Source organism: Barbus barbus, assembly GCF_936440315.1.
Source record: "Barbus barbus genome assembly, chromosome: 7".
Taxonomy (NCBI): Eukaryota; Metazoa; Chordata; class Actinopteri; order Cypriniformes; family Cyprinidae; genus Barbus; species Barbus barbus.
The window spans coordinates 23,292,761-23,307,674 of record NC_136735.1 but is presented as its reverse complement, the minus strand read 5'-3'; the positions used below and the strand labels follow the sequence as shown (position 1 = coordinate 23,307,674).

General features: G+C 39.8%; 2 protein-coding genes across 2 annotated transcripts; both read right to left on the bottom strand.

Annotated features, from left to right (window-relative positions):
- Positions 1 to 291: 291 nt before the first annotated feature.
- LOC306873072 (Kv channel-interacting protein 4-like) lies at positions 292 to 10,696 on the bottom strand. The gene is made up of 8 exons (XM_079422085.1): positions 10,392 to 10,696; positions 3,277 to 3,401; positions 3,076 to 3,145; positions 2,515 to 2,585; positions 2,178 to 2,285; positions 1,934 to 2,038; positions 898 to 960; positions 292 to 811 (listed from the first exon to the last, which is right to left on the bottom strand). The coding sequence occupies exons 1-8, from the start codon at positions 10,477 to 10,479 to the stop codon at positions 764 to 766; spliced, it is 678 nt and encodes a 225-aa protein (XP_079278211.1). The 5' UTR covers positions 10,480 to 10,696; the 3' UTR covers positions 292 to 763.
- A 1,380-nt stretch (positions 10,697 to 12,076) lies between these two features.
- On the bottom strand, positions 12,077 to 14,299 carry LOC306873070 (ecto-ADP-ribosyltransferase 5). Its single transcript, XM_079422080.1, has 4 exons — positions 13,891 to 14,299; positions 13,280 to 13,350; positions 12,430 to 13,151; positions 12,077 to 12,313 (listed from the first exon to the last, which is right to left on the bottom strand). Exons 2-4 carry the CDS (start codon positions 13,325 to 13,327, stop codon positions 12,208 to 12,210), a joined length of 876 nt encoding a protein of 291 aa, XP_079278206.1. The 5' UTR covers positions 13,328 to 13,350; positions 13,891 to 14,299; the 3' UTR covers positions 12,077 to 12,207.
- Between the last annotated feature and the right edge of the window lie 615 nt (positions 14,300 to 14,914).

Genomic DNA, 14,914 nt, shown 5'->3' with positions numbered 1-14,914 from the left:
GAACCATCGCTGGTTGCCAGGGACACGTTCTCGGCTCCTCAGCGGGTAAAACCGGATGAGTGGATGCACCTGTCGCCCTTTTATACCCGTATGCACGGGGAGTGGCTCAGGTATGCAAAATCCACTAGCCAATTTCATTGGCGTTTTCTCTTAAGTCAGAGATGATTGGGGCTTCCAAGTAAATCCCCTATGTCGTCACGACATAACGTCTCCGTTCCCTCCATCAGGGAACGAGGGTTACGTACGTAACCGAGACGTTCTAGCTTGACCTTGACAAGTAATCCTAGTCTTCCATAAATTATTTATTGGATTAAATATAAAAAAGGTTTGAGTTAAAGGTGCTTTGAATCTCTACCCAAGTATACCAAGAATTCAGTTGTGAAAGGGTTCAGTAGTGAAACAAAATGTGATACAGTAAGTATGAAACAGCTAGGCTGTGCCAAAATTGAGCCATGTTAGTAACCACTGAAGCACATTATAATACAATAACACTGATGTTGTGTTTTACAAGTAATTGCTGTTTTACCACTAACATTGCACTTACATTTGCATCACACGAGAGCCCCAAATTTCTACCAAGGTCCATTTCTACCAAATTCAGCAGTCAGTTCACAAAAGACAATCTGGATCAGTCCAGAGTAGTCCAGAACAGTCCTGAGCTGTCAAGACCAGTCCAGAACAGCAGCACAGGAAAGCTGGCATTATAACAATGAGTGTGATCTAAAAATGTCCAAGTGCTTAGGGTGGATTTCCTGACTAAACTCTAGACTGCATTGTCAAAAATCTTAAGAGACTGCATTATATTTTCATCCTGCAAAAAAAAAAAAAGCATCAACAGTTGTATTATATATCTGCTTTAGCAAATAAAGGTTTAGATAAAGATAAAATGAGGCATACTTTTTGGCAGCAGTCAATGAATTCATCGATAGTTACTACACCATCCTGGTTTATGTCCATTTTCTTAGGGGATGAAGAAGAAGAAAAAGTGATTACAATGTATTTTTGCTTTCAAATGCATCAGCGAGGTGTAATCTAGCAATGTATATTGAAACTGACTTTTGATAGAGATTTGAGAGAGGTTTTAATAAATATTTCTGCTGCATAACCAGCGTGACCTCATTAAAAATGTGAATAATTTAAAATAACAGATTTAATGGTTGCTATTTTCACTACTGTTTATTTTTGTTTTATGTTTGTTATTCATTTTATTCTAAACCTTAATTTTAAATAGCAAATCCAATATATATATATATTTGAATCCAAAATTACAATATTTAAGGAACAGTGTTTCCTGGCATTTGAAACCATGTCTTTGATTGAAAGTAGGGCTAAATGGCACTTTACATTACAAAATTTACAAAACTGTAGAACTGACACTAAAGTAACATTTATTTTTACTATGCTCAGGTTACTGTTCTCAAGATAAGCTGTGCACAATTTAATTGTTATGAAACCATAAAAGGCTTGCATGACAAATAGTGTGATATTTAAGGTGCTATTAAAAAAATAGTTCACCCAAAAATGAAAATTCTGTCATTTGCTCACCCTCATATCCTTCCAAATATGTGTGACTTTCTTTCCTCTGCAGAACACAGAGGATTTTTTGAAGACTGTTGGTAACTAAATAGTTTTGGTTACCAGTGGTGTTCATTGTTAGAACATTTCTCAAAACATGTTATTTCATGTTCCACAGAAGACAGAGGCTTCCATACAGGTTTGGAGGACATGTAGGTGAGTGATTGAACAAGTGTGAATTTTTTAGGTGCTATATTCAAATAGGATTAAAAAAATAATAGTGCTTCTAGCACCACCCTGTGGACATTTTCGCCTGAAAACTTCTATAATATAAAGCAAAATGGTAGGTCCTACAGATTTTCCAAAACATTTATGCATAGTCATTTTTTCTGAAAATAATTGTGCATAAAGGCATTACTTGGAAGAATATTCTGACGTGTTGCCTTACTGCCTCCTCTTTAAGTCGTGGATGGATAGATTTCCCCATCAAATCATAAATAGACTTCAATATATCTAACATTTCCTGGAAAAAAAAATAATATGCAGTCTTTGCATTCAATACTTCACGGAACAAACACATTTTTTTGACAGGAATCAAAATTCAAGATGTAGTTCAGACATAATCTTGAGAGCTACATATTCAGATTAAAATGTTTTCAGACCTCTTTAGTAATCTGTCCGTCTTTGTTGATGTCATATAGATTGAAGGCCCAGTCCAGCTTCTCTACTGTAGTGCCTCTCAACCAAACTGAGAGATCACAGACTAACTCCTGAAAAAATACATAAATAAATAAAGCACAGTTGAACTATTGAATAGATCAAAAATGTACATCATAAAGTGCCTGAACATTCCTGCTATTTTTATATAGAGTATAACAGGATATAACATTTGAAAACATTATTTGTTGCAAAAGTTTGGACGACATTCACATCAGAAAAAAAAGCATAATTAATAATGATATTGTATCCAAACTATCAAATTAAGTTTAAAATACTTACCTCAAAACTAAGAGAGCCATTCTTATCTTTATCAAATGCATTGAAAAGAAACTGAGCATATTTCGATGAATCTAAGAAAATAAAAACAATAAATATATATAATATTAAATATATTTAATATAAATCTATTTCTGAACGTAAAAGAAGTTTCTGTGACATACGTAAATATCTAAACATTTTCAAAGAAATATTATGATGGCAGTCAGTTTTATTATACATTTAAATGTAGCTTTTACTGAATTGTTACGTAACAAAAGCAGGATTTCGATTTGAACTGCATCTGGTCATTACATGGCACACTCTATTTTCCAAAGGGATGAAAAGTTACACTGGATTCATTATATCATAAGTTATTATGTTTCGTAAAAAATATCTTATACCACAAGGAGGAGACACTGACTCCGGTGTGCAGTTAATGTAATCAGTTCTTCAAACTCTCACATTACAACGCATTTTCATGTGATTTGCATAGTTTCCTATTATGAATTTTACCAAATGTGGCATCATATTGTTTGGTTAAACATATTTAATAATCTATCAAACAAATTTAAGTGGACCAACCTCCCAGTGGGAAGAACAGAGCATAGATGTTTTTAAATGTGTCCTCATTCACAACTCCACTTGGACAATCCTAGCAAAAACAGGACCAGACAAGAAAGCAATATTTAAGAGACTGGAATATCTCCAAAGAGAGCAAGAGCCCTAAGATGACAACTTTTTAAATTTCTACACCCAGCATGTGGGGTTTAACTGAACTCTCACATTCTTGAATCCTCTATAGAGTAACTGCAGCTCTTGTCTGGAGAAATGGGTCTGCGACTGCAGTTGCTCCAGATTTTCCGGGTGATACCGCACCGTTGTGCTCTCCTGTTCTTCGTCCTCATTATCTACAACACAGCACACACAGCTGCCATCATTTGTATGGGCAAAAGAGCTTCAGAATCAAAGAATCAGTCTTTTTTTATGTACTCTGATACATGCAGGCGTTCAGACGCACACTCACTTGCTTGCAAACTGCCCAATGATGCCTAGAGCTTTACCTTTAATTAAGAATCCTGGAACTAGCAGATCCAGTAACACTAATTACACAAACACTTGCCTTTTTGATGAATAATGAAAAGAGAGTGACATGTATTGATGGCTTTGTCAAGGCCATGTTTCCTTTTACATGTCATTATCTGTGATTTGAGAACATAGGGTCAAAACAGATTTGGTGTCGGAGATCTGAGACGTGTTTAACTGTTGGTAAGAGGGGTCAATATTTGCAGCAACATATAAGTGTTTATACCGTATATGCTGTATTTTGTATTGCTTTTACACCTTCAATTTTGGTATAGCCTAACTCCTCTGGCTGTTTTGTTATTAAAAGCTGTTCATAAAATACTATTTAGCAGCTATTATGTATGTGTGTGGTATTCATAGCCTAAAGGGTCTGCTGGCCTGTTTCTGTGAATTTTATTAAATATTCACTACTGTGCCTTAGCAGGTCAGGTAACTAAAGACACTGAGCGGTGTCTCCTTTAGGACATGCATAATACCTCTGTCCCAGATTCTCATGAAGAACGTCCTGGTGCATAGGTTGATGCTTGCAGAGAAGCACTGCTTTTCACAAGATACAGTCTCTGTGCTTAAAAATGTTCTACTTCTAGCCTAATTTTGAAATTTCCTTGTCCATGTATGAGAAATATACCATATCTGAGGAAATGCAGAAGATAATGAAAGAAAAAACAGTGAAGATAACACAACTATAATCACATATTGGGATCTCCTTTAAAACATCTATTCCTGATTGAACTATTTACTATTTGTAGTTCAAAATGTTCTTGTTAACCATTTGTTTTTGTATGAGGATATTAATCCATGCTAAATTTGGGGTACCAGAATGACCCACTTAAAGATTGGTCAAGATGTTACGTCTCGGTTACGTATGTAACCCTCGTTCCCTGAAGAAGGGAACGGAGACGTCACGTCGGTGACCGACGAATTGGGATCTCGCTTAGAGAGACCAATCCCCTACGAGAGTATCTAAACAAGCCAATGGATATTGGCATGCGATTATTGCATCCAGCTGCCGCTAATCACAATGTGAGTATAAGTAGGCAGCGGGTGCAGCGCATATTCAGGTTTTCGCTGAGGAGCCGAGCCGGTGACCCGGCCGCTCAGCGGTGGTACAGCAGCCGTGGCGACGGGACGTGACGTCTCCGTTCCCTTCTTCAGGGAACGAGGGTTACATACGTAACCGAGACGTTCCCTATCAGTCGGTCACTCCGAGTCACGTCGGTGACCGACGAATTGGGATCCCTACCAAAAGGCCACGGGTACTGCCCCTTCCAGTGTCCTGTGGAAGCCTCCTGAGCCCCTATTTTTTGGCGCAGGTCAGGGCTACCGCAGAAGACCAGTTACTGCTGCCATGGCACTACCCACTCAGTAAGACTGGATAACACTGGGAAAACGTACCCGTTCTAGTTGGAACCGGACGCTACGGAAGCTCGCCCTTCCCGTAGGAGGTTCGGAGCAATTACGCATATGATCAACCTTAGGCGCATATGGAGAATTAGAGGAAATTGTACCTCATGGAGATTGGCAGAAGACCTGCCGGGGAAACACGGGCTCTCAGGCTATACCGTGGACTATACACATATGGGGTCCAAAAAGGCCTTTCATATGGAACCCAGCCCTCTACCGGTTCTCATGGATTCAGCGAGTGAGGGCCTGGCGTCAGATGCTCAGCCACATCTGACTGCCGAGGGGACGGAGGAACTCGACAGGGTCTACAGTACGGACTCTCTGGAGCAGTTTTAGCAAGCCGACCCGAAAACGGAACCTCTCAGTGCTTCTACCCGTTTGAGGTGAGAACACAGGAGGAAACCGGTTCCACACGAAGGCTATAGAACCTAGCGAACGTGTTAGGGGTCGCCCAGCCCGCAGCTCTACAAATATCTGCCAGCGAGGCGCCACGAGCCAACGCCCAGGAGGATGCAACAGCTCTAGTAGAGTGAGCTCTCAACCTGAACGGGCAGGGCACACCCTGTACCTGATAAGCCAGGGTGATGGCGTCCACTATCCAGTGGGCCATCCTCTGCTTGGAGACGGCCTTCCCCTTCTGCCGACCTCCGTGACAGACAAAGAGCTGGTCTGAGGTCCTGAAGCTTTGTGTCCTGTCAACGTAGCATCTTAGCGCTCGGATGGGACAAAGCAAAGCAAGGGCTGGGTCTGCCTCCTCCGAGGGCAGCGCTCGCAGGCTCACCACCTGGTCCCTGAAGGGAGTAGTGGGAACCTTGGGCACGTAGCCAGGCCGGGGCCTCAGGATTACCTGGGAGTCAGCCGGCCCAAACTCTAGGCACGAATCGTCGACCGAAAATGCGTGCAGGTCCCCTACCCTCTTGATGGAGGCCAATGCAAGCAGGAGCAGAGTCTTCATTGAAAGAAACTGCAGCTCAACTGACTGCAAAGGCTCAAATGGGGCCTGCTGTAGTGCTTTGAGCACCAGAGACAGGTCCCAAGATGGTATAGAGGGGGGCCGTGGAGGATTTAACCTTCTTGCCCCCCTAAGGAACCTGATGACCAAGTCATGCTTACCCACCGACTTCCCTTCCACGGGGTCATGGTTGGCAGCAATGGCAGCCACATAGACTTTAAGGGTGGAGGGAGACAGCCTTCGCTCCAACCCCTGCTGCAAAAAGGAAAGCACGACTCTGATCGGGCACTTTCGGGGGTTTTCTCGGTGAGAAGAACACCACTCGACGAACAGGCTCCATTTCAAGGCGTAGGCCTGTCTCGTGGACGGCGCTCTAGCCGAAGTGATGGTGTCAACTACCCCTTGGGGTAGGTCACCTAGAACCTCCGCGTCCCGTCCAGGGACCAGACATGTAGCTTCCAGAGGTCTGGACGCGGGTGCCATAAGGTGCCCCGTCTCTGAGTCAGTAGATCCTTCCTCAGAGGAATCTGCCAAGGAGGGGCTGTCACGAGGAGCATTAGCTCTGAGAACCAAGTCCGAGTGGGCCAGTACGGCGCCACGAGCAGGACCTGCTCCTCGTCCTCCCTGATCTTGCATATTGTTTGTGCGAGAAGGCTCACTGGGGGAAACGCATACTTGCGAAGGCCCCGCGGCCAGCTGTGTGCCAGTGCATCCGGGCCGAGTGTTCCGTCGGTCAGGGAGTAAAACAACTGGCAATGAGAGGTTTCTAGGGACGCAAACAGGTCTACCTGAGCGGGTCCGAAACGTCTCCAAATCAGCTGGACCGTCTGGGGATGGAGTCTCCACTCTCCGGGGAGCGCAGCTCGTGACAGCTCGTCGGCTGCCCGGTTGAGCAAGCCCGGAATATGAATGGCACGAAGCGACCTCAGATGCTTCTGACTCCAGAGGAGGAGGTGGCGGGCGAGTTGCGACATGCGACGGGAGCGCAGACCACCTTGTCGGTTGATGTACGCAACGGTCGCAGTGTTGTCCGTGCGGACCAATACGTGTTTGCCTCGTAAGCGCCTTCTGAGACGGATCAAGGCCAGACGTACCGCTAGCAACTCTAGGCAATTGATGTGCCAGTGCAGTTGGGGGCCCGTCCAAACCCCCGACACTGCAAGCCCGTCGAACGTGGCACCCAAGCCGGTGGTGGAGGCATCCGTGAAAACCACAGCATGCCTGGAGACCTGTTCCAGGGGCACTCCTGCCCGCAGAAACGAAAGGTCTGACCACGGGGTGAGGGTTCGGCGGCAGGCCGGTGTGACTTGGACCGCGCTGCCACGCCCACCTCGGGACTCGGCCATGGAGCCAGTGTTGAAGCGGCCTCATATGAAGCAGCCCCAGCGGCGTGACTGCCGCTGCAGCTGCCATATGCCCCAGGAGCCTCTGAAATTGTTTCAGTGGGGCCGCTGTCCTGCTCTTGAACGCATTCAAGCAGTTCAACACCGACTGAGCACGTTCCTGCGTGAGGCGTGCTGTCTGACTGACCGAATCCAACTCCATACCGAGAAAAGAGATCCTCTGCGTCGGGGAGAGTTTGCTCTTTTCCCAGTTGACCCGAAGGCCCAACTGGCTGAGGTGTGAGAGCACCAAATCCCTGTGTTCGCACAACTGGTCCTGAGACTGAGCCAGTATGAGCCAGTCATCCAGGTAGTTGAGAATACGAACGCCCTGTTCTCTCATGGGAACTAGGGCTGCCTCCGCAACTTTCGTGAAGACACGGGGCGACAGGGACAGCCCGAAGGGCAGGACCTTGTACTGATATGCCCGTCCTTCGAACGCAAACCGCAGGAATGGCCTGTGGCGCGGAAGGATTGACACATGGAAGTACGCGTCCTTCAGGTCGATCGCTGCAAACCAATCTCGGGGACGGACGCACCCGAAGATGCGTTTCTGCGTGAGCATCTTGAACGGAAGCTTGTGAAGAGCCCGGTTCAAGAGACGCAGATGTGCCATGAGGAATGTGGAATTATTATTTTCCTGCCGAGTAGCAATATGACAGTATCACTTTCATAAATGTCTTTGGCCTGTTTTTGGAGTAGAAAGGGGGAAAAGAATGAATGGCTTGTAGTTATTTTTATCTTATGATACTTTTAAGGCAAAAGCAGGTGCTGGGCAGTGAATCCCCAGTAGGAAAACAATCAAATGCTTTAAATGAATCATGTACTAAATGTAAACTGCATGCATGAATTTCAAATAGGAAGGTGTGTTCAAGTAGCTGATAAAACAGCAGGCCAAAACCTTCTCAAAGGCAGAAAACAATGAAGACAAAATCCAGTAGAAATGTGGCAGACAAAATTACCTGAAAAAGATACCAGTGTCTGCAATACTTAATTTATGGCATTATTAAGGGATCATCAGTGTCTTATGGTCGGCTATGGAATGATGGAGTGTTTAATTATATTTAGTCCCACAAGGATATGAAGCACAGCCAAGGGAAAGATGAAATTAATTAGAACTCTCATCCACAAAGTTAAGACCATTAATGATTAGCACTGTAATTTCAATAATAGCCCGTATAGGGAGTGGTAAGAGATTATTTATATTATTATTATTTATAGACAGTGATGACAATACAAACAGAATACACTACACAGTCTAATTTACTAACTACACTGTGTCGATGACTTATTCAATTTTATGAAAGAACAGTGTACATTAAAACTTTAGCTGATGCAACTTTGGCAGATTTACATCGTGTTGTACATGCCAGCGTTATTTTCAGACTAAAAGATGTTAGGTATTACAGAGAAACATGGCTCTGTATTAACTTGTATGATATTCGATCTACAACTCTGTCATTAAATATTAAGAATTTCAGTAAAATGTGTAATTACACCCTTTAAGAGTCATAAAAAAGGGGGTGTATAGCATGAATTTATCACGAGACTGTCTGGAAGGAGTTACAACACCTGTTGACTAGCTTAGTAGTAATATTATATTAATTTTATTGTGACTTTTGTACAGTTTCTCACTGCACAATAATAAAAATATTGTTTAAAGAGAGCTTGTACTGACAGTTGAACATTGAAAAAAATTCAATCGCTGCTATTGTGATGCTTTTTTTTTTTTTTTGTCTTTCTAACATAATTCATTATCAGTTTCTTTTTTTCTAATCTAACAAGAATGGTCTGTGCCATTCAGAATAAATACCTTTTAGTTGATCTATTGTAACTGTATGATATGATAACTGCATTTTTATTTAGTTTAGTGTGATTCATTCTTACCCGATGTCATGATTTTTAAAATAGAAAAATGATTTATTGTTGTATGGGATAATTACATTACATATGCATGGGAAACCCAGGAAAAAATAAAAATAAATAAATTACGTATATTCACAGTCAGACACTGATTTGAGAGAAATACATTGTGATATAAAATCCTATCTTAAAAAAAGAAAGAAAAAAGAAAAACATGCATATCTCTATTTTGAAAGCATTAAACTGAAAAAAAAAAAGATTCACTGAATTTACTACATTTTTAAGGTAAGTGGCTGCAATCAATTTATTTTTTTAGCTACATTTAAATAAATTTAGTTGTTTTTTTTTGTAAATGTAGCTCAAATAAATTGTTTGCAACCACTTACCTTAAAACTTAGCATATTTTTTTCAGTGTACATGCTGGGGTTTTTTTTTTTTTAGAAAAATGTAAACAGTAAAACAACTGGATTAGCCAATTGTAACTGTTACATCGATCTACACCTATTTATTTATGTATTTATTTATTCACTCATTCATTCATGGTCAAACATTAGTGCATGTAGCATTGCCAAGGTCATGCATTTGATTCCCAGGGAATGCAAAAACTGATAGCTTATTTATAACATATACCTTCAGTGCAGTGTTGCTTTAAATAAAATGATCTAATAAATGCATAAATGTAAATTTATTTATAGCTTTGTTGCAACTTCCCCATGTCAGGTCTGTTTGACTGGTGTGTAGGAAAAGAACAAAATTAGTGGAAAACTAACTTGTATTATGTCTTTGGTCTTTTGCTAAATGTTTGTTTTATTTTCTTTTATTTCTTCTTTTTTAATTTTTAAAAACATTTTTTAAACATTAACATAGCATTTTGGTGGCTACTTTTCGAGTAGCCTACCATATATATCAGAAATCTTTGAAACAATCTTTGGTATTGGTAATTGCAGATCCTTAGTTCAGGATTTGCCAACATGTGTATGAAAATATATGTTTAACTTCAATGAATTTTCAACTTAAATGTAGCCTTCATTAACAAACATACGAATAGTAACCGTTTATGAACAAAAGATGACCATGCTAAAATATGCAATGAACTTCAGGACAACAAAGCGACAGTCAAACGATTAAATGTGCCAATTAAGTTATCTTTTTAGTCTCATACAGAGCGGTAAATAATATTAAGAAAGAGACAGTGACACATTGGTTGACTTTACCTGAGTTCAGAGTTCCTGTGATTAATCGAGCAATATGCTGAGTAAATTTGATCAGCTGACGCTTGCATCGCCGCCGTCGACTGCTCATTTTCAATTACAGAGAAGGAATGGATTCAAAAGCAAGTCCTCTGGTTTATTCCAATGTTCTGTCCGCTGGTTTCAGTGTCCTGACAGGTACACGGATGAACAGAGAAAGGTGTAAATCCGTGTCAGCGTTACAAACAGCGAATCAGTCCCCCCCCCTCTCTCTCTCTCTCTCTCTCTCTCTCTCTCTCTCTCTCTCTCTCTCTCTCTCTCTCTCTCTCTCTCTCTCTCTCGCTCATACACACACACCTCGATACATCATGGAGACTTCCTGTAAGGCATTGACAACAGACCAAGAAACATTTAACTGTAATTTCCTCTAATTTATGTGGAATTATATCCCATTAGCCAGATATAAATACAGCAAAACCAGTCTTAAGTGTCAGTTTTTCAAAACTGATATTTACACACTGCCTTCCAAACGTTTGGAAACACCCCCTGGCAAAGTGTGGTTTTGGATGATATCAGCATAAATCCTTATCATTTTTTGGTGCAAATACATTAAAGTAACTTGACATTATCATTGAAGACCAGCAATAAAACATAATAATGGCAATATATACATGTCAAAGTCAGACATGCCCCTTTGCCAGCTGTGATGCCTGGTTGCTGGTTTAAACTTGGCCCAGGTTTTTAAAAGATTTTTGGGTCAGCACACCTTAATACTGTAGCTTCAACAATTGATTGCCAATTCAAAGTCAATGTTTGAATAAACTGACGGCTCAGATGCCCTGATTATGCAAAACAGAGAATCGAACATGTATTTTGTTTTCTATGTATAAACTGTTTATCTAATAAAATATGTTTTTGTAGTTTGTGTTGTCCCTTCTCAGTGCAATATTATCACAAATTAAAAAAGATTCATGCCAATATTGTTCAAAACCCCACTTTTCTAGGGCGTTTCCAAACTTTTGGAGGGCAGTGTACATCATCTGAAAGATAATAATAAGCTTTCCATTGATGTATGGTTTGTTAGGATAGGAAAATATTTGGCCGAGATACAACTATTTGAATATCTGGAATCTGAGGGTACAAAAAAAGCAAAATATTGAGAAAATCGCCTGTAAAGTTGTCTAAATGAAGTCCTCAGCAATGCATATTACTAATCAAAAATTAAGTTTTGATATATTTACAGTAGGAAATTTACTAAATATCTTCATGGAACATGATCTTTACTTAATATCCTGATGATTTTTTTGCATAAAAGAAAAATCTATAATTTTGACCCATACAGTGTATTTTGGCTATTGCTACAAATATCTCCGTGCAACTTAAGACTGGTTTTGTGGTCCAGGGTCACATATATGAATTTTCAACACGACAGAAATGACAAAAAAATAAAAATTAATTAATAATACTTAAGAAATTATTATAGGGCTATTGCAATGGCGCCCTCTGGTGGTATGAGGTTCATGTAAAATCATACCTTGAGAGTGTTTTCTTGAATAGGTACACTTAATGTAATGTACACTTAATGTACACTTAACGTAATGTTAATGTAAAAGCGAATGTATGGATGTTTTTGCAACGCTTGAGTAAGAATACTACAGTTTAGGGTGTTTTAAGGTTTAAGTGGTCTATTAAAATGAGAACCAAGAAAATGCATTAAAACAAGTACTTTATTATAGTGATACATTCTTCCTAATAAGTCAAGAACACTGCACGTGTTATAACATTCATATAACATTCACATAACTTTAACTAGCATTTTTGTGAACATACAGAGTGTATACTACAGAGTCAGTGTGTAGTAGTACAGCATGAAAAAGGAAGCTATCAGATTCAGGAAACTGGAACTCAGGAAACTTGAAGATGATTCTTTAGATTCTTCAGGCAAGCTTTCAATAGAAAGAGAAATATCAGATCAGTATATTTATTTTAGATGTGATCAGTTTATCACAAATTGGTATTTTATACAATCAAACACATCTTTACTGCTCTCTCTCTCTCTTACCTGACAAGGCTGCTGCAGTCAGAATAACTGTTAAAATGAGAATGTGTTAAGGTGATCTCTTTAAAATCATCATTACTATTGATGACAGTCCTGATGCCCGTAACTGTAAAAACTTCAGTGGGTGATATTAGCAGATCAATTTCATCTGAAAAACATCCATAATCTTCAAGGCGGATCACAGAACAAGAAGTGATGTTGAAAACAGTCCCAATGGTATCACTGATACTTGCATCTTCAGTTGCAGCAGTATTGTCATCTGTTGCTGAAAGAAAACTCTCAAAACGTACTTTCGCCCCGATTGTGGTGTTATATTCCTTGTCTATGCCAGAATACACTATACTACATTTGTTTTTGCCAATGAGTTGCATGGCATCTGTCAGCAGGAAGAAAAGAGATTTGAAAGGAAACTCATCTTGGTAAGTTGAACTGCCCCTGCTAGTCTGAACCAACCTCTTGAATTGTTCATGAAATACAGAATCAGCTTTTGCATAGCTCTGTAGTGCAGTCATGTGCACCGGTGTACTTCCTGGAATGGTCTTGCTGCATGCTGCATTAACTTTCCACATACTTTTAAAATCGTTGTTTTTAAGCTCTGTCTGCAGCAGACCTCCACTTTTTGTGACCATTTGCAGCATTTCTTTCCGACAGTTCTGGAACGAGTAATCAGGAGCTTTAGGAAACATGCCCATCTGTATCACTTCCTCAGTTATCTGCACAACCATCTGAAAGCACAATTAAAAATCACAGCAGAAATTTTTGAGAGAAAAAAAGTCTTCTAAGCTTCACAAAAATGTGATAAATTCTCTAAGTTAAACAGTACAAAGTAGTTATGATACATGTGAGAGCTTACAGTGTATAAGAGCACCAGGAGAACCGCAGGAAACCTCAAACTTCCCATTATATTAGTTGGTGTTCACAAGTCTGGACAAAGACAATAACATGGACAACAGGCTAAAAATAAAGTTGGTGAATACATGCTTACCAAACACATAAGTATATATATATTCTATATATTGGGGTTTTGGACAATATTGGCATGAATCCTTTTTAATTTATGATAATTTTGCACTGATGCTACATGTCTGACTTTGACATGTATATATTGCCATTATTATGTTTTATTGCAGGTCTTCAATGATAATGTAAAGTTATTTTAATGTATTTGAACTAAAAAATGATAAGAATTTCTGCTGAAAACCACACTTTGCCAGGGGTGTTTCCAAACTTTTGGAGGGCAGTGTATATATATATATATATATATTATATATATATATATATAATTTTCAGCACAAACTGAACAAAAGCACAAAACACATAATGAAAACTGCATGATTACCAAAGCATACAAATGTTGTGCATGATGCATTTATTTTTGTCAGAAACATTTGCCTAAAACCAGTGGTTAAAAAACAAAAGAACAAAAAACAAAGCAAAGTTGAAACAGAAAAAGGCAACACTCACCGTCTTGAGATGCCTGGTATTTTTAAGATCAGTTGAACACGAAGAAAGCAAATAGTCAGAACCGCAGGGTGTTCACAACTTGAAAAAAACCCCCCAAAAAACAGGAAAGCCTATCAGGGCTTTACTCTGCCTTTTCCTTCCTGCATTTTAGTCACTACTGTGATCAGGAAACGCTGACAGCATAATAATATGAGAATAATCCCAGTAGAACATTATTCAAAAGTAGAAAAATTAAACATGAAAGTAAACATTTTGTATAAATAAGGTTGTGGACTAGTAATTCCCAAAATGCCATACAGAATAACATTGAGTTGTCTTTAAACAATATTCAGTATTTCTTTTATTTAAAAAAAAAGAGATGTGCCAGACACAAGTCAGAACCATGAAAACATGCTAATTAGGAAGATATGATCAGAGAACAATCCAAGAATAGAGGAAGAGAGCCAGACAAGGATCAGAACTGGAGAATGAGAGGAGGCGCTTAACTGGAAGTTTGAGTGGATCTATAGCAATATAGAGCCACTCAATAGCATGGAGCAAATGCAGAGATTGTGTGTGTGTGTGTGTGTGTGTGTGTGCCCTTTTATGTGGTTTATGAGGACACAAATTTATATAATGACATGGGTATGACAGAGGTATTACAATATGAAGGTGGTTTATGAGGACACTGCCTATGTCCCCGTAATTCAAAAGGCTTAAAAAACATACTAAATGGTGTTTTTTTTGAAAATCTAAAAATGCACAAAGTCTCTTGTGAGGGCTAATTTTAGGTGTAGGGTTGGTGTAGGGCAATAGCAACATTTTGTTCAGTATAAAAACCATTACGCCTATGGAGAGTCCCCATAAACCACAAAAACCAACATGTGTGTGTGTGTGTGTGTGTGTGTGTTCTTGTTTCTGCTAGGATTATGCACAAGGATAGTAAAACCTGAAATTTTTCACATTGTGCTATACTAGATATGTGTTAAACAGAAATTACAAAATATGCAGAGTGCCAGGACCAGAATTGAGTAGCACTGTTTTA

What these genes read in the sequence shown, in the direction of transcription:
- LOC306873072 (XM_079422085.1), bottom strand. Translation starts at nt 10,479, where the DNA reads ATGAGCAGTCGACGGCGGCGATGCAAGCGTCAGCTGATCAAATTTACT. An exon ending in ATGGCTCTCTTAGTTTTGAG is followed by an intron (nt 2,286 to 2,514) that starts GTAAGTATTTTA and finishes GTATTTTTTCAG; the next exon opens with GAGTTAGTCTGTGATCTCTC. An exon ending in ACGGACAGATTACTAAAGAG is followed by an intron (nt 2,039 to 2,177) that starts GTCTGAAAACAT and finishes TTTTTTTTCCAG; the next exon opens with GAAATGTTAGATATATTGAA.
- LOC306873070 (XM_079422080.1), bottom strand. Translation starts at nt 13,327, where the DNA reads ATGGGAAGTTTGAGGTTTCCTGCGGTTCTCCTGGTGCTCTTATACACT. An exon ending in TCCTGGTGCTCTTATACACT is followed by an intron (nt 13,152 to 13,279) that starts GTAAGCTCTCAC and finishes TTGTGCTTTCAG; the next exon opens with ATGGTTGTGCAGATAACTGA. An exon ending in GACTGCAGCAGCCTTGTCAG is followed by an intron (nt 12,314 to 12,429) that starts GTAAGAGAGAGA and finishes TTCTATTGAAAG; the next exon opens with CTTGCCTGAAGAATCTAAAG.